This window comes from Lampetra fluviatilis, chromosome 19, assembly GCF_964198595.1.
Source record: "Lampetra fluviatilis chromosome 19, kcLamFluv1.1, whole genome shotgun sequence".
NCBI classification, from domain to species: domain Eukaryota; kingdom Metazoa; phylum Chordata; class Hyperoartia; order Petromyzontiformes; family Petromyzontidae; genus Lampetra; species Lampetra fluviatilis.
Window position 1 is genome coordinate 13,921,297 of NC_136293.1, and position 24,665 is coordinate 13,945,961.

The following is a 24,665-nucleotide window of genomic DNA, read 5'->3' on the forward strand; positions in this document are numbered from 1 at the left end:
ACTGAGTCAGCCCACGCTTCACGCTCTGTATGTTGTTGGCGCTTGAGTAATTGTATTCTTTTTGGGTTTATTTTTTTTATTCTCTCCAAGAGGTTGAGACGAGTATCTGGGTGGTTCAGGGAGGCTAATGCCTCCCGTGCCTAAGCAGCAAGCCGACCCCCAATGGGATTCTGGTTGTGAATTTTGTCAGCCACCTGTGGTGAATCCAGGTGCTCGATTTGAGCGAGTTGATGATCCTCGGCCTCGTTACCAATAACACAGCAACAACAAAAACCCTTTGAGTTTGTTTTTTCACTTCATTCTACTTATTTTGACCACACGAATGAAACATTTTGGTTTTATTGCTATGTAATCATCGCTGATTTCAGGGTGCATACAGTGAAAGTCAAAGGGAGTTCAAGCTCAAATGAGCATTGAGGCGGTGCTCAACTCCTGCCTACAGCTCTGAGCCAGTGGTGGAAATTCCACATTCCTGTGGCAGGGGCAAGTTTATCCAATGTCCAATCATTGTTGACTTCCCCACAAAGTGGTACTCACTTTATCAACCCATTGGGATTGATGGGCTGCGTGAACCCCCATCCAGGATTTGAAATCGCAACCTTTCCATTGTGCGTCTCTCAGCGTAACATAAATACTGTCCGCCACTTGCATTTAATTTTCATCCATTTCTCACTTTGCTGCTCTGGCCCTTCTACGTCGGCAGGTGCGTCTTTGTAAGGCGAGTTAGGGTCCATCCAAGAGCAGACCTCCCCACGTGGACCCGCTCTCGCTCTCCCGTGTTGTGTCTGGCACTGCGTGTACTCGCCTTTGTTTTCCAACAGGTTGGCTCCGAAAGGCTGGAACCTGCAGTGCGATGAAGATCTGGCTCAATTTCTGCTCAGTTTTTCCAAGAAAGAGTCAGAAAATCTCGACAATGCTAAGTTATACGTGAAGAAGATTGACGCCTCGCACAAGCCAGTGAGTAAATATTTCTGGGAACACGTTAGTCATCGAGGATTGCATGTTAAGAGATGTTGGCTGATTCTGTTAAATGTAATGTTGAATGAGATTGTTTATGAATGATGTCACAAACCGTGCCATAAAACAGTTTTTTTAGATCAGGATATTTTAAAGACTAAACAGATGTTATTCCGAGTTGTTTTATGCCCTTTATTGAAGCAAAGTTGCACAATGTTTACATCGAAAATAGTTTTCAAATATCACCCTACCCATTGTAACTCATCATCATCAGCTATGACCCATCCACTGCTGGATGAATGCTTCCACAAGCCATCAACATCTGACAGAGTCTGGTAATTAAAGAGTCCGTCTCGCTCCTCCATCGAATCTCATTTCATAACTCCTTCTCTGCAGGCAACGTCCTCTTAGGCATTTCCTCTTTGCTCGCGATGCACCCTGCACGGGCCCACTTGTCCTAACAGTAAATTCGATGTCCCTAAATTGCGCCTCTTCCAATCCACGGTTTCCTTCTCCTCCTGTCGCAGTATAGTTCCATTTTCTTTCCGTCGTCTGCCTCTGATCCATATGCCAGAGTCTTTGATAACGAATAACGCAGAGGCCTCTTTGTTATTGTCCCCACAGAGCAAGAACCCGGTTAAGAACATCACAGATGATGACCCGGCTACGTACTGGGCGACGGACAATTCTGAGGCGTGGTTGTGCTTGCATATGAAGCCTGGTGCCATCATTCAGTAAGGGGATGCGCTCCCAAAAAAAATACATGTCACATGCCAACCGGTAAACCGATATCCGGTTTCAGGAGCGATTAGCGGTTCTGAAAGGCAGGAACCGGTAACCAATTCCAGTGGAATGTTTTCCTAATGCTTTCCTGGATAAAACAAGCATAACAGGAATAAGCACTCCAAAATCATCGAATACTTAACTGTTAAATGTTCAATACAGCATTTTTGAAAAAGGATGATTGTGTAGTGTTGAGTACACATTCCTGCGGAGGGAGCTGGTAGGAACGTTGGGTTGCTCGGTCAATGGCCAGGGTCAACGGCGGCGTGGTGTATTCCGCAAATATGGCCGACTGTGAGGGCGGGCACAAGCCGGCGTGAGTAGGTTAAACGTTGAGTTTTATAAGGGCACCACGGGGTGACCAGCGCCTCCCCACCCAGCCCCACCCCTCTCACCCCCCACCCAGCCCCACCCTCCCCACCCTCCCCTCCCCACCCAGCCTCACCCCTCCCACCCCCCACCCAGCTCCACCCTCCCCACCCAGCCCCTCCCCACCCTCCCCTTTCCACCCAGCCCCACCCCTCCCATTTTTCTATGCACGACGGACGGACACAATAATCCCCTGTGGGCTGGTGGAACCAGGTGGTTCCTACCAGTAAAAGGTTGCCAAATCAATAGATCCAGAAATAGGTTCTGTGATGGTGTGCTCCAGGGCTGTTCACCGACTATGGGAGTTATTAATTAGCAAAATTAACATCAAGGTTTAACCATGGCACTGAAATAATGTTCCCTTAGGATCAACGCTATGTTTTGTGGAAGATATACCGAGTTTTGGAAACTTTTGTGCTTTATTTTTAATGCAGTCATGCCACCTGGTGGATTCAGCCAGTACGCACATGCAAATACATAAAGATCGCCTGTACAGCTGTACCAATGAATGCCGGCACGGCACTTAACGGTTCAGTACCATGCCTAGCTGCTTTTGTTTCCCTACTGAAGCCGAGGACAGGGACAGATACCACCTGCCCCTTGTGCTAATGATCATTTACGTAGATATTTCTCACTGAATTCCAAGTCGCCTTTTCACAACAGTCCTTCACTGGGATGCTTGACCATTTCTAGGAATGAGCGTTTGGCTTTCAGCAGTAACCCCATAGTACCCAGAGAAATAAAACGCGTGCGGAAGGTAGCGCACGCAGAGCCCCTGACGGATTCATTCCACAGGCACACTCAATGCAGTGACTCTACCAAATCTGGATCAAATTGCTGTGGGTGAGTTAACAAAAATAAAAACACGGCCGTCTCCTTCACAGCGGAAGTTAAGGAACCTGTGATGTCATTCTCAAGAGTAGGCCATTGCGCGTACCGGAAAATTACTCGTTTGGAATAATATACAAAGCAATCGTCGCCTCTTACTCCAAAAACATTTAGTGGGACCGTCCTGAAGATGTGTCATGAGACTCGGTGATGCATTTAAGGGTAAACAATCGCACTGAATAATTAAACATGACCCATTATTGCACTGCTGTCTACTGGTAGCGCACAGCCCTTGCCATAGCAGCGCAACACCAACGCCTGGGAAGCTTCGGTAGTCACCCAAGCGAGTGTCCTCGAGATCGGGCTCGCCGGGGGTGATTTGTTTGTAGGCACCGGTGTTGCTTATTGATCCAGGAACTCGGTTCGCCGGGTTCGTAGTGCGGCGTGCTAACAGCTGCGCCACCGCTCCATCGCAAAGACAAAGACTCCTATATAGCCTTAACAAACTGTTTGGGCAAGTGCTGTTAGGGAGCACCTATGAAGGCTGACACAGCACGGGTGGGGAGAGGTATGGTCAGCACCACCTTCGGCTGCCACTGTCTCCCCGGTGCTGATATTTACAAACCGCACCAGGTACTCATTGAGTCTACCCTCCAAATCTCCCCCCCCCCGCAACACACACACGTTTATGAAACGTTCTCTCCAACGCGAGTTATAAAGCTCTCTATCAAGCAAGGTTAACCTTTTTATAAAGACACGTTCATTCTCATCTATCCACTGAGTGTATTGCATTACTTACGTAACCATCGAACCTGTTTGACGGGAGCCCATTGTGTCGCGTCGCGGAGGTGCGTAATTTGCGGCGTGTTTGCACGGCGTGTTTGCGCAGGAAGATGTTCCTCAAGCACCTAACGAACGACGACAACAGGGTGGGACAGGTGACGGTGCTCGGCGGAGAGACGATGGACTCCCTCAAGGAGGTCAACCACGTCGCCATAGCCAAGTGAGCCGCGGTCGCGCCAATTTGGCAGAGCACACTGCCCATAACGTCGCCGAATGTGTATATTTCATTAGCTTAAGGCAGCGTAGTTAACTTCGTACATTTCAATCGATTATTTTCTGCAACAAGTTATAATCGTGAATTTAGCTGCTTTTTAAACTGTTTGCCATATTTAGTGATTGTTTGTGTCACAGCGACCGGCGCGTGCAGTCCCTCGGCGGCGGCGTCGCGGTGCCGTGAGTGGATGTGTCAGCTCGTTGCCTTCGTCGACTCTTGCCTCTCCTTCCTCTGCAGTGACGCCAGAGACGTGTGCCTGCTGCGGAATGCGTGCGTGCACTACCCCCTCGTGAAGATCCACCTGCAGAGCAGCTCGCGTGAGTTATTCAGCATCGTTACCTTTCCTCTTCGGCGTGGCCACATTCAACATGGCAGCTTCGGCCTCCACAGGGCTTGATACAAACCCACAATGCAAGCAGAGACATTGTGAACACAGTCTAGGGAGGATCTGGTCAACATAACTCCTTTGAGCATACATTGCAGCAAAGTTAAAACTGGGGGAAAAGACAACAATGTATAACTAGGTACAGGTGATTTATTTTTTTCTTTTGTGGCAATTTTTCAGGATTCAACAACATCCAGATCAACACTTTGCAGATGAAGTGCTCATTCATCCCTCTTCCTCCAATGAGCTTGTCCGCATTTGAGCCGCCACGGTTGGCGCTGTTCCCTCGGCTTGCGCGGTTCAGCCCCGACTTCTTGTGCCAGCGCTCGATCGCAATCTACAGGTGCCACTGCCATCAAACAACCACCGTCACTCACTCGGCCATCGCTGTACATCAGGCACCTCATTGGTGATGGGTTTAACTCGGTAAAAACCGTACAACCGATTATAGAAACAACTACGATAGTTTCCAGTCATTGGGCATCCAAATTCAACAGCATCTCAGAAGGCTGAACAAAGCCGGGGACAAAACCAGTAAAGCAAGAAACAAAAACATGGGGACGTCTATTCAACTAAACTATTCAACCATTTAGTATTTTACCAGGTAAGGCCCACTGAGCTATATAGCTCTTTTTCAGCAACGACCTGGCCACAAATAATCGCTCAACAAAGTGGCTTATGTGGAAATTTATAGCAATCAAATACTCTAAATGCTTGTTGATTCTAAAAGGGGGCGGGGGAGGAAACCGGAGGACCTGGAGAAAAATTCACGCAACCACGGGGAGAGAGACATGCAAACTCCAAATATAAATGCGTCAGGATCGTGATCAAACTCACGACCTCCTGCATACCAGGCGAGGGAGTTAACATCTCATTAGAGGGGACGAGGCGAGGATGAGAGTTGGGATTCACGAGAGAGAGGCAGGGCAACGGAGCGCACGACCAAAAACCAACGTGATGCCGAGTCCCAGAGGGGGCTCCAGTGGTAGCCGACTTGCAGAAGTCCGGAACCGATGGGTCTCAGTGGAAATTAGGGTCCGGCGTCAGGATCAAACATCAATTCCCAGCGAGCACTACCAAGTCCCATTGAGTCTCGGGGAAGCCCAGAGACACTGGAGTTCAGCAAGGTAGCAGGGCACAGTACCAACACATTCCACAGGATTCACAGAGCCAGACAAGAGGGCCTGGGCCAGAACATGGGAGGTGGCAGTGCTGTGAAGCAAGGATGTTGGTTCGGCCATGTGATGGGGGAAAATCAAAATAAACTGGGGGTAAAGAAAACTTATAAATACTTGTATTCATGCATACCTCAATACTGTCATCCACATATATACTACTTGTTTACCCTTAATTAGAGTTGACTAGTAACGGTGTTGTTGAGTCTGTTGCATTCCAAAGAAGTTAGACGTTGCCAATAATACCGAAACAAGCTTACACATTTGTGTTGTGTTCGGATGTTGCTTTCCACTCTTGCATCCTCAGGTTCGTGGATCTTTTTGAAGAGGTGATGCCATATGTGCTTCCAAGTTGGGAATATAGCAATGGAAGCTTTTCAGATTTTCAGGTAATCCTCAAGTTCATCTTTCAGGCATCTTACAAACTTAATACACTCTGTGTTATAAAGTTCCGTGCACGAGGGCAGCCCCCTAGCCCAAGCTTTCTCCATCCCATATCACCCCCCTGCTTACCTTGAAACTCCACGCTCTACATTTGGCTTGTCAACCGGTAACACGGCAAAAATAATTGCGGCGCTTTCTCTTTGCCATCCTCAACTGGGCGGATCGCCTACATCGGTTGGTCTATAAAACTCGCATGACAGTAATTGCTGGTGACTGATTTTAACCTTTGAAATAACCGTTTAGTTAAGGCAGTAGACAAGACGGGGTAGGCAAGATGAAGCGTTGAGACCTCGCGTGCGTGGACCAGACGACGGATCGTGTGCGATGGCGATGCCGTGGGGGAGCCCTTCAGATAGCATTTAATAGATCGTGATCGATGATGATTACGACGATAGATAAGACAGTTTAATATAATACGAAGGAATGAAAGGTGTGTACAGAGCGTGAAGCACGTGCTGGCCCTCTCGAGGGAGCCCTACAAGTTCATCGACATTCGAGATGTCATGGCCGATGATGATGATGATTGCGATGATGACGACGATAGACAAGACGGTTCAATAAAATACGAAGGAATGAAACGTGTGTGCAGAGCGTGAAGAACCTGCTGGCCCTCTCGAGCGAGCGCGACATGTTCATCGACTCGGCGCTGACGCGGAACTTGCCGTTGTCGACGACCAACACGACGGCGCACATCACCGTGGACCGCACCGCGGCCCTGCGACACCGCAAGAACCCGCACGCCGACCCGCACTACAGGAACTCGGTGGTCGCGCAGGTGACAGGAAGCAGGGACCGACTGTGGCGGAAGATGCCCTGTGGATCCCACACTTTAGCGGCGGGATTGAGGGATGAAGCGGGTTTTTTGTACGTTCTGTCGGACTGCCACATCCACTGGGTTGTGGGTGGTTTCAGGAGGTGGCAGTACAGCAGTAGGGTCACGACCTGTACGCGTGGTTTTTTGTTGAGTGTTACCACATTCAAAACATTCCTTGAAAAGGAATTGGCCGAGCATACAAATCTAATACTTTCTAGGAAGAATTTAATATGTTTCAGACTCGGGCTTCCCTGTAGTATTAAAGAACATGGGACAGATAAGCACTGGTATGAGATGGATGGGTTTTTATGTGGGTGTGTAAACCCTTTTCCTTTTCTTTGATCCTATTTAAATTAAACTTTTAGCTGACCAGGTAAAGTCCACTGAGATATTCGCTTTTTCAGAGACTACCTGGGCACACTTGATAGCTCATTAAAGTGCCGTATATCATTACATGTGGGAATTTATAGTAGCATCCAAATAATGTGAATGCATGTTTCTAAATGTGGTATTCACCACACCAATGCTAAAACATTACCTCCAACTTACTCAATTGGGATTACACATTGTCCCTGACTGCGAAAACTTGGCAGGACCCTCCCGAACAAGAGCCTTGGGACTCGGCGATGCCTTCCTGGGTTAACGTGCGAAGTAGTAATGATACTGATGATGCCACTACCAATGGAGGCAAGCACTGCCCATTGCTGGATTGACTTGGGAGTCTATGTTGCTTTGGACTGAGACCTGCTTCTGGAACGCAACCCCTCGGAGGGAGGACCGGCAGCGCCGGCTCTAACGCTGCCCCGCGTTGTGTCTGTGCAGGTGTACCGGGGCCTGCAGGAGTATGAGCAGAAGGAGTTTCTGGATTACAGGTGAGGCATGTTTGTGACCACACAGCCTTTTTATTGGCCTGTGATACTTTGTGTGCTTATAACAAGAGTACTAATTCCAATAATTCTAAAAGTAATGGTGTCTTACTATTATTATTATTGAGTTCTCAGCTTGCTCAAGTTCTCTGCTCGAATCTTGTGCTTCCCTTTTCATTTCTTTATGTCCCTGAGCAGCACTTTAATCTTTCTACCTCCTTTATCCTTTACCCAAAAGTAGAAGAGTTCCCTTCAGCAAGCCCATCACCGCTTGCCGTTTGTATTGAACGGTTTTTATCCGTGCAGGTCATCCTCACGGCGGCTTTTGGCTTGCCATCGAACAAAGACGGTCACTACATCACACACTTTCAGATGCGCTTCTGCGTCCATCTGGAACGCTCTTCCATCCGATATTAGGAAGCCACTGGAGCTGTGCACTTTTAAATCATCAAGATTGAAAACTATTTTGTTTAAAACTGATTTTTGCGTCTAGTTTGTTTGTCCCCCCCCCCGCGCCTCCGATTAGCACGGTTAGCTACGTACGGTGCAAGAGAAGTTCAACATACATGAATGCGATCCCATTATTTATATGGTGTGCTGTTGTAAATAGCTCCTGGTAACACATCAGTGATTGTTTAACAGGCTTGTCTACTGATGATGCAGAGTTTGCTCACGTAAACAAATGCTGCTTGATGTTATTGGTCTGGAAAGCCAAACGGCTAATGAGCTGTTTATTTGTTTGGTTAAATATAATATGTGAAGACAGAATAGACTCCTGCTTGTAATTGCCTTTGGCCTCCTTTCGGCTGTGTCGAAGTACAACTTGCATTGCGTCAGCTGATGATCGCTTCCCGTAGATATGCTAGAACAATCTAATAAAGACGTTTGCAAAGTAAATGTTCCATTTGGAAATTGTTATTTTTATTGCATGATGCTCCTCATTGTCGAATATTGGAATAAATAACAGTCTCAAGCCCAAATTTAACCACTTACAGTTGGTTCTTCATGTAACATGTGTATTTGTAGCTTGGTTATTATGAATGTAATTGCTTTTGAACTATACTCAATGTAAGGGTAATAGTTGTTTTTACTGTAAACGGTCATTCGTTTGTTTCTCAGTCCGCTGGTCCGGGTGAGGGTCGCGGCGGCAGCGTGTCGAGTAGTGGCGGTCCCCCCCACCTCCCTTTCCCTGGCGACAGACTCCAGCACTACTACACTATATACTACATATATATACTACACTATACACTACACTATACACTACACTATACACTACACTATATACTACACTATACACTATACACTACACTATACACTATATACTACACTATATACTACACTATATACTACACTATATACTACACTATACACTACACTATATACTACACTATACACTACACTATATACTACACTATACACTATACACTACACTATACACTATATACTACACTATATACTACATATATATACTACACTATACACTACACTATATACTACACTATACACTACACTATATACTACACTATATACTACATATATATACTACACTATACACTATACTATATACTACACTATACACTACACTATATACTACACTATACACTACACTATACACTACTACACTATACACTACACTATATACTACTATACACTACACTATACACTACTACACTATACACTACACTATATACTACTATACACTACACTATACACTACACTATACACTACACTATACACTACACTATACACTACACTATACACTACACTATACTACACACTACACTATACACTACAGCAGCATGTTGAGTAGTGGCGTTCCCAGGCCCGCCGGGCGACATCGTCCGGCCAGCGTAGTCCTGGGCCGGCCCCGGGGTCTTCACAACTTATGGACATCTGTGAAAAAGCTTCATAGCTCATCGGATTTCTCCAGGATAAAGATTCTGATTATGTTTATTCTTTACGTATCGCTAACTGTTGAATGTTTGTCGTTTAATGTTTATTTAATACGTCATAATGTTAATAATGTTGTTTTGACCGTTATTTTGCTAGCATTTACTAAATTGCTTTGTGTCCCTGGTTACCCTTAGAAAATAAACGTTTGGCCTCTGTGGGCTCTCGCCTGATATAACCTGTGTATTGATGATGGAGATCGCCTCGTATAACCTGCCGATCACTGATGGAGATCTATGCACAAATTGGTGTTAAGGGTGTTCATCATCGTCCTCTCACTTACAGGTGGAAATCTTCGGAGAATCAGTGGTGGTCGTGTGATTTCACCCTGGAAGGAATGAATGATGCCGGTGAGTGGGTGGGTGACTTCGGCACCCATTGAAGTTCTCCCTGGCCACACCGAATGCCGCATTGATCCGGCTAAGCTTGTGGGAAGAGGCCCCCTGAAACCAATCCCCTGAATCCACCTTCAGTTAAATGTGTAACGATCCCAGCGAATGGCGACGTACAACGTCGATGAGTGATTATGTCCCGTAGCAATGTCCATCAGTTGTCTGATAATTGTGCTTGTGAGAAGTCGTTGATATTCATGATCACATTTACGAGGGAAATGTGTAAAAGAAGTGGTCGTTAAATATGGACATGGTATACAACATTTTTATACATTTGAAAAACAGTTCAATATACTTCTTCCATGCAATAAATCGTCACATTTGATCAATTGTGCGATATTAAATTCGTGTTGAATTCGGATATCTCGGTCACATCTCTGAGCTGTCCCTTATTCCTATTTGCGTAATGGAAAGGTTAATAACATAAACAATTCGTTTGCGAGTCTATTTAAACATGCGAACATGGCCCGGCGATACCAGAATACACAAGCCCACTCTTGTAAATTATGAAGCTACTTCATTTACAGAATCCAGTGTACACCATTGCAAGATGTTTGCAATGACTTCGCTGAAAATCGCCAGGCAACTGCAGGGAATTAAACCATTTCTACGTTTCCAACAACACACAAAAACACGTAGAAAAAGCACTCGGCCTTTTGTGCATTTTACAAAACTACCAACAGTTCCTGAAGAACTGCACCGTAGTTCTCATCGTGTTCAATCGCCATCAACGTTACTTTGTGCCAATGTGACCAACTACGTACAAGCAAAACCAGCGGGCGAGTCCTCTACTTGCTTTTTTGAACCAAGACGCTCATTGCATCGCCAGGCGCATTCGGATGCGTTTCTCTGGCCGTCATTACAATCTATTAGCGATGCACTTTTAAATCTAGATTCAAAACTGATTTTTTTAGAACTACTTTTGTGTTTAGTTTTTTGTCCCTCCCCCACACCTCCAATTGGCACGGTGGGCTACGTACGGCGAGAAAGAAGTTCAACATACACATGTACGTACATATTGCTGCCTTGGCTGCATGGCGCCACGTGACCTCGCCGCTGCGGGTGTAGGTGGCGGGCAGCGCGAGTGTCTGTCGGACATCGCGGAGGAGCTGTGCCCCAGTGACCCCTACTGCCCCGTTCCGGTGCCATTCTTCCTGCGCATGCTGGGACGGGTGAGCGCACGTTTCTTTTTCTCTCCACCGCTCTGCCTTTATTGCTTACCACGCACTCGATATTAGCAAGCCACTGGAGCTATGTTTTTTTATCTCAATTTAAAACGTATTTCTTTAGAACTGCTTTTTGTGTTTAGTTTGTTGTCCTCCCGCACCTCCGAGTAGCACGGTTGGCTACGTACGGTGTGAAAGGAGTAAAAAATACACACATACAATCACCGTCGTTGTTTATTAGTTGATATTGCACCGCACACAAATATAGAAAAAATCCTAAAATCCCAACAGAATTAACAACCACAATCGAACAGAGCACTTACCGTCGTTTGCACACACGAATAAAGGGCTGTGTTATTTTATTATTAAGCTACGTTTAAACATCCCCTCCCACCGCCCGACCCAGACAAAATCAATACGGGCACTCATATTAGTTCTCCACTATACTGATGCAGAACCCTTTATGGTGTGTGATCAGTAGTCTAATTGAATATTAATGTAGTCGCCAATTGTGTATGCTCCCTTGTCTCTATCCGCAGAGTACCGGAGGGCAGGAATCGTGCGTGTATGTGCCGAACCCAGACTGCCATGACCTGTACATGTTCACGTGGATTGGAAAGATAATGGGAGCGGCCTTGCGTGGCGCCAACATCCTGGTAACTTGTATTGCGCACGTGAGAACGAGCACTTATCCACGCGGTTGTGATCTCATTTGTACAATTTCTTCAGCCCATTAGCCAAATGACTTCCTGCGCAAATGAGAATTGAGGCGATGCTCGTTTTATGTTTACAACGCTGAACCATTGCTGGAATTTCCACATTCCTATGGTGGGGGTGAGTCCATCCAAAGAACCACGGTGTACTTCTCCACCAAGTGGTCCTCAACCCCCCCAGAGGGTCAGTGGGGGCTGAGTCGACCCCCAGCCAGGATTTTAACTCCCAACCCTAAGATTTGTGAGGCGCTCACTGTAACACGAGAGAAAAACATAACTGGCTTTTAATTAGCATTTATTGCAAATCGATTTGCGTTGTTTTTGATGCCTGTATCCTAAGCATGAGAATCAAATTTAATTGAAGAATCGACGCATTGTTGTTGTCTCGATTAGAACAGTTGGCCACGTACGGTGCGCAATTATTTCAACACAGATACATTGTTACATGCCTACTCTTTCAGGTTTCTCTTTAAAAAGAGACGTTGGTCAATTTGGCTGTCTATCTTATAATTATAATAACAATCATGCAGTTATATTTATCTCAGAAAATCTCAACTAAGGCTCAAGAATGTTTCGACTATTCTCAAATTATTATGCAGCACAATTGTGGAAAACTACACAAGGAAGCCCCACATATAAAGGAATATCGCTGAAAAATCCCTACACATAGGTTAGGAACCTACTTGTTGTACTGCGATCGACTGATCACCTTTTAGAACTGCAGCATGAGGTGAGAGCGTGCAGCGATTAAGCGAGGCTTGTTGTTGCTACGATGTTAGTTGGTTGGTGTGCAGCAACATTCATGAAAGAACTGCCGCTCTTCTTGAACATCTATGTCCCTCGCTTTCACCAATCTGAACGGACCACCGTGGTGAAGTATGGTCAAATAACCTCAACGGCCGATGTGGTTTGGGGAGGCCCTCTCCGAGTCGTGGATGACACAAGGGGTGGTGCGTGTCCTGGTACTCGTTGTTGTTGCGGTGTGCGCAGATACTGTGCCTCCCGGCGTTGGTGTGGAAGCAGCTCGTCGGGGAGACCGTGACTTGGAGTGATTTCAGATCCGTGGATGAGACCCTGGTGAGAAAAGCCAACGACCAACCCCTTTGTACGAGTATATATGTTGAACCTCTTTTGTCGCCAACCGTGTTAATCGGAGGTGCGGAAATGATTCACCTGCCGCACCTCTTCCCACCCCCTACATAATTTGTATAAGGGGAGGGAAACATGAAGATTATTTGGAAATTATATTACAAGTATTACTCTGCATTGAGCTCAATCCTATTTTTCTTAGGGCGGGGTGCAGGTCTGGTTCAGATCATTAATCATCACCGATGTTAGCCGTGACAGGGAATTGAGCTTTGGCTACCGGATTCGTAGTGTGGTGCGATAACCACTACGCCGCCTCTCCCCACACACATCACTGCGCCAACTTTCCGTATTTAAGTCACCCACCTCACCGTTTCATTATTGTCAGCGTCGCTCTACTGCCTTTGTCGTTGGAAGGTGACCGGCTCTAACTGCCTAATAGCGTCCTTCACAAACCTCCTCCACAGAGGCCGATCTTGACACCACTGGTACCAGTTTTTGGCAAGTCCACTGAGCTCCACATCCTCCTGTACCGCATAAGCCCACCTCTTCCCTAGTTTGTGCCACTCACTCACTCATCACGCATCTCTAAACGCTACACTACCGCTCCCCACACACAACACCCACGGACACCTACGTACACGCATGGACGCACGCGCACGCGCACAATCTCACGGTGTCACGGGCGCGTGCCGCGCGCCCCCCAGGCGAGGTCGCTGCGCTCGCTGGAGGAGGCGGCAGACGAGGCGGCGTTCGCGCAGCTCTTCGGCGAGGAGCTGACGTACGCGACGACGCTGAGCAGCGGCCGCACCGTGGAGCTGGTGCCGGACGGCGCGGGGCTGCGCGTCCACCACGGGGACCGCCTGCGCTACGCCCGTCTAGTGCAGGAGGCGCGACTCTGCGAGAGCCGCCAGCAGGTGACGGTGACGTCGGCGGGAGGGTGCGGCGGTCCACCTCGGCGGTCCGACTCGGCCAGCCACCTCCACTCGGACTCCGTAGACGAAGAGAATTGTAGGACGGCGTTTCCCCGTTGTTCATCACTGGTGATGATATTGGCCTCTTAAAATGTAATGGATTGTAATGAATTACCTTAAGTAAATACATAAATAAGCTGTTAAATACATGAAAATTATAACACGAATAAAAATTGGTTTAAATAAACATAAAGTTAATAAAAATGTACGTTAAAATATTAAATAACAATTTATTAATTTACTTTCTTCAAATTATGATGCGTAGCAGCAAAAGATGCATTAGCGATAATGCTGATGACAGTGATGATCGTTGCAATGTCGTTACTACTCCTAGAAACACATTCGGATCACATTCTCTCTCAACACTTTGTCTCATTACTTGATCTCTCGTGACATTCTTGCGTCATATTCTGTCTCATCACTTTCGATGCGGTAGTCGTGTCGAGTTCCAGATACGCCTTGTGGATCGCTGAATAACGAGGGAGTACTGTACTGCGTAGGTTGATTAAAGGCCCAGGATCAGTACCATGTGGGAGGGAACCAGAGTACACGGAAAATACCAGTAGCCGTGCGACAATTCAACATCCCTTACATTTATATTGTCATAGTATTGGGCAACGATTTGGTTTCGATCTAATGTTTTCACTGTTCGCTTCTCTTGTCCGTCTCATTGCGTCTTGTTTGTGCTGACTCGGTCGTGTTGTCTTGCATGTTCCGTGTTGCTCTCACTCAACCCAAAATGAGCTTTTCAACACCACTGTGGAGCCAAAGGTGGCTGGGAATCTGCGAGGCTCGTAACACCACCTCCTGGTGTTTTATACTTCCTCTGTTAGGTTTTCACCAATGGCGCTTGGTCCTAACGGGCTGCGTATCTAACCGGGCACCTTTTGCGTGCGTGTTTGCGGCAGGTCGAGGCCATCAAGAAAGGAATATTTTCCGTGGTCCCTCAGCAAACTGTCAACCTCTTGACTTGGCAAGAGATGGAGCGGATAGTGTCTGGAGAGGCCGAGATCACCATGGATGTTCTGAAGAGATCAAGTGAGCCCACGACTTCCTTGCACCCTCGGCACATTCTCACGGCCACCGCGAGGCTGTTGGGCACTTTGCCCCACCCCTGCCATCGGACTGTGGAATTTTCACCACTTGTTTCTGGCAGGCTGTGTAGATTAGCACGGCGTAACATTCATTTGAGCATGGGGACAATGACTTTGAATTGCACGGATCACGTAGGTATGATGAGGCACAGATATACACGCATAACTGCAAGTAATCGGCCTAACAATTCACTTGCACGTATGTATTATACAGGTGCCGCTCACTATACTTACTGCGCTTACCGTACTTTCCACACTCCATAATGGGCAACTGAGATTGTGGTGCAATTTACTCACCTCCAGAACGTAGTTTTCTCACCGCCAACACAAACCTTCCCTTGTCACATCGCTTCATAATGTTTGCACGAGTGCTTTGCACACGCACGTGTGCGGACGTGCAGAACTTACAAACACATCGTCGTCACGTGGATTGCTGCGGTGTTCGTCCTGTATTGTGTTCACCCCGTTGTGTACGTGCGCAGTTACCTCCGTTATGGATAACGGCGAAGCCCGATTGAAGTGCCTCTTCGAAGCGCTGTCGAACTTCAGCAATGGTGAGAGCCTATTTCCTAGCAGCAGGCGGTCAACTTCTAAGGAGAAGAATTTAGAACGGGGTTGGCAGACCAACCCTGGTAACTAGGACTCCTGTCCTAGTTACCATCTGGCTTGTGTTAGCAACTCTCTGCAAGCGTTCCAACGCTCAAACCGAGTTCAATTCCTGCTAACGGCCAACACCAGTGACGATAATCTGACCTAGCCCTGGGCTTCCCCTAGTTTGACTTGGCCTCAAATGAATATCTGGTGCAATGTATAAACAGATGCGCTTCTGCGGCCGACTGGAACACTCTGCCTACGTTGAAAACTAATTTCTTTAGAACTATTTTTACGTGTCGTTAGTCTTTCCCCCCCGCACCTCCGATAAGCACAGTTAGCTACGTACGGCGCAAAATAAACACAACATGCATACATGAACGAGATCCGATAACTTAAATGGCTTGCTCTTGCCAATAGCTCCTGGTAACACGGCAGCGAAAGTTTAACAGGCTTGACTCTACTGATGAGAACCCAGGAGGTCTAAACTGATCCAGAGTTTTCTCACTTAAACAAATGCTGCTTCATGTTATTGGTCTGGAAAGCCAAGAGGCTCATGAACTGTGTATTTATTTGTATATATATTATATGTGGAGACATGTAATGGATTCCTGCTTATAATTACCTTTGGCTTCCCTTGGGCTGTTTTAAAGTCCAACATGCATTGCGCCAGCTTATGATCTATGCCCGTGGATATGCTAGAACAATCTAATTCAGAAGGTTGCAACGTAAATGCTTTGTTTGGAAATTGAAGTTCAACATACACACAAAAGCGGCAGGCCATTGCACTGGCTCCCCACCCCCCGTGTGCCGTGCCAGCCGTCACTGGGGCTCGCGAACAGCACTTGCCCCAACAGTCTGTTAAGTCTACACGGGGGGGGTCTTTGTGTTTGTGCATCTGGCAGAGGATCGTAGACTCTTCCTACGATTCGTGACAGGGAGAAGTCGCCCCCCAATCACAATTCAAGTGATGCAATCGAGGTAAGCTTGCGCTCATAGATTTCGACAACAATCGTGATAAGAGTTACATTCATTGGGTTGTAGTCCAGTGCGTTGAAATGCTCACCTTATCTCATAAGCTCTGAGAATACAGAATGCATAATTTACATTTGATATAATATTTTTATGCATGGACATGTACAACCCTTTTGTCATTCCACTGCTGGATGAGGGCTTCCCATGCTGTGCGGGCTGCCGGGGATTATTTGACCATACTTTGCCACGTTGGTAATACGTGTTGATGAAGGCGGCGGGGTGCCTGCATGTGGGAGCATAGAAGTGCAGTACCACAATGGATTTTGCTCCACTGTCCTCCGCAGTCCGATGACACCCTATTTTGTGCACAGTGGTCGCCCATCGCAAGCACTAAGCTCAACCTGCTTAGCTTCTGAGATTTGACAAGGGTCAGGCCCATTGAAAGTGATTTAGTTAAGGGCATACTACTATTTTTATAATAGCATTTAAAATTTCACCCACATTGTGATTGAATTAATTGTCATTGCTTGTCATCTTGTTTATTTTCCGAACTGAGTCCGACGACTCATTTGGACAAATGAAAGATATTTACCTGTCACAAAACACAGCCCGGGTGAACTAATGCCACTGCTTGGTTTGCACAGCTCAAATAAATCGGACGTTCTTCCTGAGACTTCCCTTTGCTCCAACACGCTCATCCTTCCCAATTACTCCAGGTGAGGATGCTGCTCACTCGCCCGTCGGTAATCCCCCCCCCACTCTTTACCCATAATCATCCTCTTAGGATCCTGCCAGCATGTGATCGGCACGCACCGAGCCAGATCGTGCGTTTGGAATGCCATCAGCTTCACATGCAGAGAGCACAGTGCTCGTCAAACAATGCGTCCATTCACTTGGTTTGCCAATGTCACACATTACCGTGCCCATCTTTGGCAAAGGTTTTAAAAATAGAAAATGTTACATATGCTTGTGAAGGATTGGGTTTGTCTAAATAAGGGAATGCTAACATGAGTGAATATTCAAGATACTGAGCCAGCGATTTTTAGGGCCTCTGTTGGTGTCCCTGATGCGGTGTGAGTTATTCTGCGCGACCACCTCATAGTGACGTTAGATGCTCTTGTGTGTCTCCATTTTGTTGGTCTCATCTCAAAACTAGTGAATGAATGCGATTCATCTGTACAGTGCTTTGTGGATGCAAAGTGTGCTGGCCGTTCTATCATCTCTGCCATTTCCATCACAGGAAGTGGAAATTAATACCGGACCGTGTTCATGTGAGCGTGACGACACTTTGTCTTGTTATAATTAAAGTATAATGTTTGGTTTCTGTTAACAAACTCAACCGTTGTGTTTCAGTGCAAAGGTGTGTGAAGAGAAGTTACATTTTGCGATGTATAACTGCACCACCGTGGACCGTGACGCCGATCACTAACGCTGATGGACTGAAGTGTCACCGGAAAATTGCAAGAGAGATGCGTGAGAAAATACACTTGCGATATAGCGAATTCCCAAATAAACAATGAGAAAATGTATAATAAACGGTGATAAAATATCAACGTCGTTTTGCTTTTGTAGTCCCCCCAAAAATAATCATCCCCCTAAACAATCGCTCACTTGCAGTGGAAGGATTTCAGACCCATCGGTGCAGACCTCTCGCTGGTATCCCCTGGTATGTGTGAGATTTCTTGAGCTGCTCCCCCCCCACCCCCATGCCGTGCACTCCCTGTGAAAGTGTCCAATCATCGCCCACTTCAGGGACCCTCCTGAGAAAAAAAGCCTCGACACATTGAAGCTTTTGGGATATACGATTGACATAATCATCAACAACTACACTTAATCATTTTACGTCAACATCATCAACTACAATAACATCATCAGAATCATGAGCATGATATGATGATGATTCTAATGGCATCCCATCATCTTCATTAGCATCTTCATCCTGCTTGTTTATGCCTCCTTCCGCCACTCCAATTGCCTGACACCTTTCCGGTCAGAGAAAGAGAGGTTCCTCCTTCATAATGTCGGTGTGTTCAGGGCATTGTGCTTTTACCAATGTTTGGAGGAAATCACAACAGCTCGTGTCGTGCTATTAAGTTTCAATGAAAGTGGAAATGATGCGTCGAAGCAGAGGATTGGAACGCGAGTCGTCAAGGAGTGGCTGTATTATACCTCACGGGGGGTTATGGCCCCGAGGGTGTGTGAGGTCCACTGGACAAGTTCGGTCTTTCTGGTTTCCTGGGCCAGCAGGGTCAGAGTTCATTGACAGTGATCTCCAGAAGAGTCGTGACGCTTTGTGGAGCTGTGTTCAAGAGCCAGGGACGCATTGATTGCCACTCGTGAGACTCGCCTGAACGTACGTGACTAAGGCCTTGCATGTTTTTACTCAGAAAAATCACATCCTAGTCCCGAAGCTCTTTTTAAGTGGGATTGTTTGCCTTGCTTGGGATGTTTGGGCAATTAATTACAGAGTTTTAATTAATCATGTGCCCCAGGAAGAAAAGCAAGAGTGTCCAGAGAAAACCTGTGCTGCAGAGATAGTGCTCCATCCCAGCACAAGCGTGTGGTAAATGTGATGTAAGCAGCATTCAAATGAGAAGCTATTGCATTTGAGGAAGAAGCTACGAAGTTTACAGACCCTGCATTATATATTGTTCTCTCTCGTTAATTGATTTCTTCACAGATGCATTGTTCAGTGGGAGGCTCTGTTGAATACTGTCAGTGCAAAATGTGGAATGTTGAGGTTAATCACAAAGCAAATGTCAACATGTGTCACTTTAAAGTGCCAATATTCATTGCTTGCATCCTCCACACATCCAGACATATCCATAGTGAACAAGCTTAAAATCTAGTGTTTGCTGTCGTAGGTGAGTTGTGTTTAATGTATGGCAATGCAGTGTATTGGTATTGCCATGTTGCAATGCGGCATGATACTCTTAACAGACACAATAGAGAGGCTGTCTACATTTGTGCTTGGACAACGAGCAGATTGTCTACCGATGTTTTACATTTTAAGCTATGGTGTTTTAACAATTTACAATCGTAAATTATTGTTTTTCTACATTTTCACTTTGAAGCGATGCTTCCTGTTCTTTAGTCCAGGTTGTTTTCCCCATTGTCCATCTGAATAGTTTCTCGTCTCTGGGTCCTACTCTTGGCATTCACCTTTCTGTGGATTTGGTCGATATATCTCAGCCATTACCCAGCCATGTCTATCTGAGTATAGCACTTTGCTCAATTCTGAGTTAAAATTACGGTTTGTGGTGTCAATTCAGTCCATGATCCCTCTGAGGATGATTAAATGTATGTATGTTGAACTTCTTTCGCACCGTACGCAGCCCACCGTGCTAATGGTAGCACCACTTTGTAAGAAATCAGCGGCCATGGTCAATTCCCTGCCGGATGAAGGCCTCCCCAAGCCGCTGCCATCTCCCGTGACCTTACAATGTAAACATCCATCGAGCACCTACACAGATGCTGATGTCATCGCTCCATCTCCTCGGTCGATGACCTCTCAGACGCGCTCCATTCCTTGGCTGTGATTCTGTCAATGTCCTTCACCATCACCCATCGTCCCTTCTCGCCATCACATGTCCTGCCCAAGCCCGACTCGCTTCACGGCTTTAGTCAAGTCTGTAAATGTTAGCTCATGCATGTGTTCCTCTCTCTCACTCTAACTTTAAGTATGCGTCTATCCATTTTCTTCGTGCACTTTTCAACTTTTGTAAAACAAGTTACTGTTTCTGAACCATATATCAGTAGGTATTAATAATTATTTTATTAAGTGCCTTTCATATCGAAATCTTTTAAAGCGTTGCATGTAATGAAAGGCAAATGTGAAAAAAGGACAACTATACTCACGAGAATTTGTCAATTCCATCGAAATCAAATCTGATAACTACACTCACCAAACAGAACACAAACTACGTTAAAAGCCCGTAATAATTATGGTCACAGTAAAGATGACATCCAATCAAACGACAGGAAAAGCCAATGAAGGGATGTCGACTGATCAAAAGCATTTTTCACGAGGCACATCTTTCTTGTTATCACGTTAAGTTTTTTTCCGAAAGCCCTCTAACCACCTGCGTTTGTCCACCTCTTTATTAGATAGTTTCGATTCTGGGCCATTCTTCAATCGCTGCTGTAGTTTTATTCTGCTGTGTTCTGTTATGTCCCTACAACAGATGTCTCATTATTTTGCAGATGTATTATTTAGTGCATTGTATGGAACCACTGTTTATATAACTAGACTAACCATTGAAATGTAAATATGTAATTTGTACCACTGGCTCAGGGTTATCAGTGCAGATAAGCACCACCTCAGCGCTTATTTAAGGACACATAGTTGTTTTTCCTGGTACTTGTTTTCTTAGTCACGTTTATGCAGGTGTAGTGATGCACCTCACAGACACTAGAATTGGAGGCACTATGTTTATTAAGGCCCTCACAAGCACAGGGAATAACTGCACGTGCTCAGGACAGCAACAGGCTGCCTGACCAACAACGCTGAAGACGTAGCTCCCACAGGCTTCCACTCCAACAACCCCGAGTCCCCTACGGGGGTCCCCCTTTTATCCCCCTAGCGCAGCCTCGCCCCGCCCTCGGCCACGCCCCCCTTCCAGAACCTACCAGGAGGTTATCGGGCTTCCTCTCACGTGCACCGCCTGTCACCTTATCCCCACTTACTTTCCTCTCCACTTCCTTTCCTCCCGCCGCCTATTCCCCGGCCTGCCGCCTATTCCCCGGCTTGCCGCCCTGCCGGGCTGTTACAGCCGCAGCAGCAGCAGGTCCCCTTCTGGCCAGCAAGCCACGCTGCCCGCCATAGTGATCCATTCCATGTCACTGCACAGGTGCTGTTGTTAGTTTCTGGTTCATGCACCTGCTTGTAGTTTTATATTAAGCCAATTTTCACTCTTACAAAAACAAATCCACCACTTTAAATGCTCTCTACATTTAAGTAAATACTTTAATACTGTTTTATACATTGAACCTAAAAGGACAAGCTGCACCAAATATAGGGCAGACAGGTAGGGGTTTGATTGAGTGTGTTTTTTTGATAGGTTACATCATACGTTACCACATGGCCAAAACCACCACCTCCCATCTTTGTATGGCTGATTTTGATGTAGAGCAACAACTATGAGTTTACATCGATGTGGTTGAGCCAGATGATGGGGTCAGTGGTGTATCCCTGTGATGATGCCTCCCGTATTTGTAAATCGGGCATCGAGTTGTTCTGGCTCAAACCTGAAAATCCACTACAAATCATCTTGCCTGTGAATGCCGACGAGTTGGGGTTAGGGCACATTTCTGAGTATTGTGTTTTTATTGCTGATACAGCAGTACCCCGGTTTACGAAACGACGTCAATCGAAGCGATGTCGAGGGCAGGTGGAGGCGAAGGGCGGAGTGACGAATAGGAGAAAGGAGTGGCCGCTGCTGTCAGCGACGTCCGTGTGGGTTGAGGCGACGCAAATGGGGGCAGCGATATCGATCAAGGGACGACGTTAAAGAGGGAGACGTAAATCCGAGTATTACTGGAAAGTGAAAAAGCCTTATTTTGTACTGTACTTATTCTTTATGGTGAGAATGTATGAAGTGCCTTTTTAACAGTTGTGTATTTTAGTTGCACAATAACATAGTTTACTCTTTAAACTAAATGAATTGCATTTTTTGGCCATTTTACTTTCCAAAAACATTTCAAAATACGAAAGAAAGATAATGCATTTTAAAATAAAAACAAGCTTTCGCCTTTATTGTATCTGAATGGAACGCTTTAAATGTATTGAGCCTCATTTTCGCTGACACTTGTGCCAATGTGGGAAACCCTCCCAGGAGACTTGGCGAGTCACGTCCACAGAGGCGGCAGTCATTGAGAGCACTCTCAACCCGCAAACCTCCTCTTGGGATGCTGCCAGCGACAGATGAGCATGCACTGAGCGAGATCGTGAGCTTGGAAGGCAGTGGTGACTTGCAGCGAAGCAATGCTTCCTCTAGCTTAATGTCTGACCTATTGCACAATGTGCCGATTCTTCAGCTTACTTTTTTATTTCGCGAGATGCTTTCTTAGACTGTTCTCAAATTTGTATTCTCCGCGTAAGCAAAAACCTCCATAGCTCACTTTGGAGTGTACCAACTCTGACTTTTAAATAGCAAAGTGGTAGGGGACAATACTGCAACCAAACCTTGAACGTGACTGCACTTCTGTGACGAACGCAACATTTCCTGCAGCACTTGCCGCGTGCTGAACGTGGCTGTGTGTCTTCTTGTCAAATCTCCTCTCGTGGGGTTTGCCCTGCTCAGTGCTGGAGCCGATTATTCCCGCGTGTACAATGGAATAAGAATGCATCTCACCATTGTAGCCATGAATCAGAATATTCGTACTGGAGGAATCCGATGAGCAATTCGGCTCTCTCACAGTTGTCCAGTAGCGAGGCCGACGCGTGATGCTGCTGCTTTTTGCCGTGTATGATATTTTGAATTAGAGTGTCACGTGTGGTGCCATGGTGTAATGATGGTTAAGAAATGAGACTCAACAATCACTGGTTCGATTACCCACTCCCCCTGGCATGACCGAGGGAGCTAATCGAACCAGCACTGACAATATCCACCAGATCCTCCCGCCCAGCACTCTATTTGTGTGCAAGTCGTGTGTGGTGGGGTAAAGCGTGGGTACACCCACCTCTTTTGAGACGTCTGACCAGTATGGAGGCTTCCGCCAGCAGTGGTGCGAGCAAGTCATTGCAGGGTAGCACCTTTAGCTTAATACCTTCATGCGTCATTCAATAGAAATCGATCACGTGGTTGATCTCTGTCATCACTCTTGCTGGGCTTTACCCATGTCATGTTGCAGAAGGGCATTTTCAATCTTGACGGATTGCCTTTGTGATAAACCCCTTGAACGCAGTAATACGTTTAATTTATTTACTAAAATTACCTGACCCCGCAGTCAGGGTCTGGGAAAGCACTCAACGGCCCACTGTAGGGATATGTTCGACGTAACGTCAATTACAAACGGAAAACTCCAAACGTGAGCACAAAGCAGCAAGCAGCTTTGTTTAGGAAGCCACGGTTTTCTGAACCATTCTAGTTGGTGTAAATGTTTTTTTGGACAGGAGCACTATAGAATAGGATGCAGTGACATGCAAACGTTGCTTTGTATGGATACATTATGGCAATTTCTCACAAAGTAATCGATGAAACACCAACGTGAAACCTGGGCCGCAGGGTTACAGTCGTGTTAAGGTGATGTGACAGCCATTCTGCTCACAATCCCCCTCTGTAACACAAATGCTTATTAATAATTCCAGAAATATCTAATGCTGTTGTGTATGCATGTTTGTGCAAGTCACAAGTTTACATGATTTACAGCATTCACTTCTTTATCCTATGCCCGTTGGCGGAGCAGGTTTCGCTTTCATTGGCACCGTTTGCCGTTTACTGTGGCTGTCGTGAACATGTTTACACGTGATATGCACTTATGAAATCATACTTTAGTCTGTAGATTTCATAAGCAGATTGGTTTTGACCTGAACATATTTTTTGTTGCGAATTTAACAATTACAAATGAAATGATTGTATTAAAAGATTTTGCCATGTTGATGGGTGTCTCATTTATACCCGATTTTTATTTTAGAGGTGAGAGCGCTTTTAAAAGTGAAGAATTATGGATACTTGGCCAGGAATGTTTTTGGTTACAAGAAAGCATATAACCTTAAATTGAAGGTCTCTTGTAAAAGCAGTGAGTAGTATGGGATATAGAAAAGACTATGCATGTATAAAGGTCAAATGTATATGCTGGTTTCAAGAGCTTTGGCTCAAGAGTATAAAGAAAAATAAAAAGTATAAATATGTTTGGAAGTGGAATGTGTGGTGCAGTGATTAGTGCATGGTGCAATGAACCCTGCAACCAGAGATCGATATCCAGCCATGGCTTAACATCAGCGGCGAGTGATATCCAAACAATACACAGATCCGCCCTCACAAACCTGCACTGGTCAGTGTCCATAATAGAGGCGTTTGGGTTAGATCGCGTAAATATATAAAT

General features: G+C 46.0%; 1 protein-coding gene across 2 annotated transcripts in view; it reads left to right on the forward strand.

Moving 5' to 3' along the window:
- The window catches only part of HECTD3 (HECT domain E3 ubiquitin protein ligase 3), a 30,196-nt gene extending 5,760 nt beyond the window's left edge, over positions 1-24,436 (forward strand). The window contains exons 5-22 of one of the 2 annotated variants that reach the window (XM_078865155.1): positions 822-957; positions 1,582-1,691; positions 3,827-3,940; positions 4,232-4,311; positions 4,560-4,722; positions 5,862-5,943; positions 6,588-6,773; positions 7,635-7,684; positions 9,914-9,978; positions 11,089-11,192; positions 11,726-11,842; positions 12,890-12,976; positions 13,693-13,902; positions 14,868-14,997; positions 15,536-15,607; positions 16,550-16,625; positions 17,264-17,335; positions 17,973-24,436. In XM_078865155.1, the coding sequence (XP_078721281.1) occupies positions 822-957; positions 1,582-1,691; positions 3,827-3,940; positions 4,232-4,311; positions 4,560-4,722; positions 5,862-5,943; positions 6,588-6,773; positions 7,635-7,684; positions 9,914-9,978; positions 11,089-11,192; positions 11,726-11,842; positions 12,890-12,976; positions 13,693-13,902; positions 14,868-14,997; positions 15,536-15,607; positions 16,550-16,625; positions 17,264-17,335; positions 17,973-18,048 (1,930 nt within the window). In that variant the 3' untranslated portion in view covers positions 18,049-24,436. Of the gene's footprint in view, positions 1-821; positions 958-1,581; positions 1,692-3,826; positions 3,941-4,231; positions 4,312-4,559; positions 4,723-5,861; positions 5,944-6,587; positions 6,774-7,634; positions 7,685-9,913; positions 9,979-11,088; positions 11,193-11,725; positions 11,843-12,889; positions 12,977-13,692; positions 13,903-14,867; positions 15,471-15,535; positions 15,608-16,549; positions 16,626-17,263; positions 17,336-17,972 lie in introns of those variants that run through there. The other variant, XM_078865154.1, reaches the window with a different exon arrangement.
- Positions 24,437-24,665: the final 229 nt, after the last annotated feature.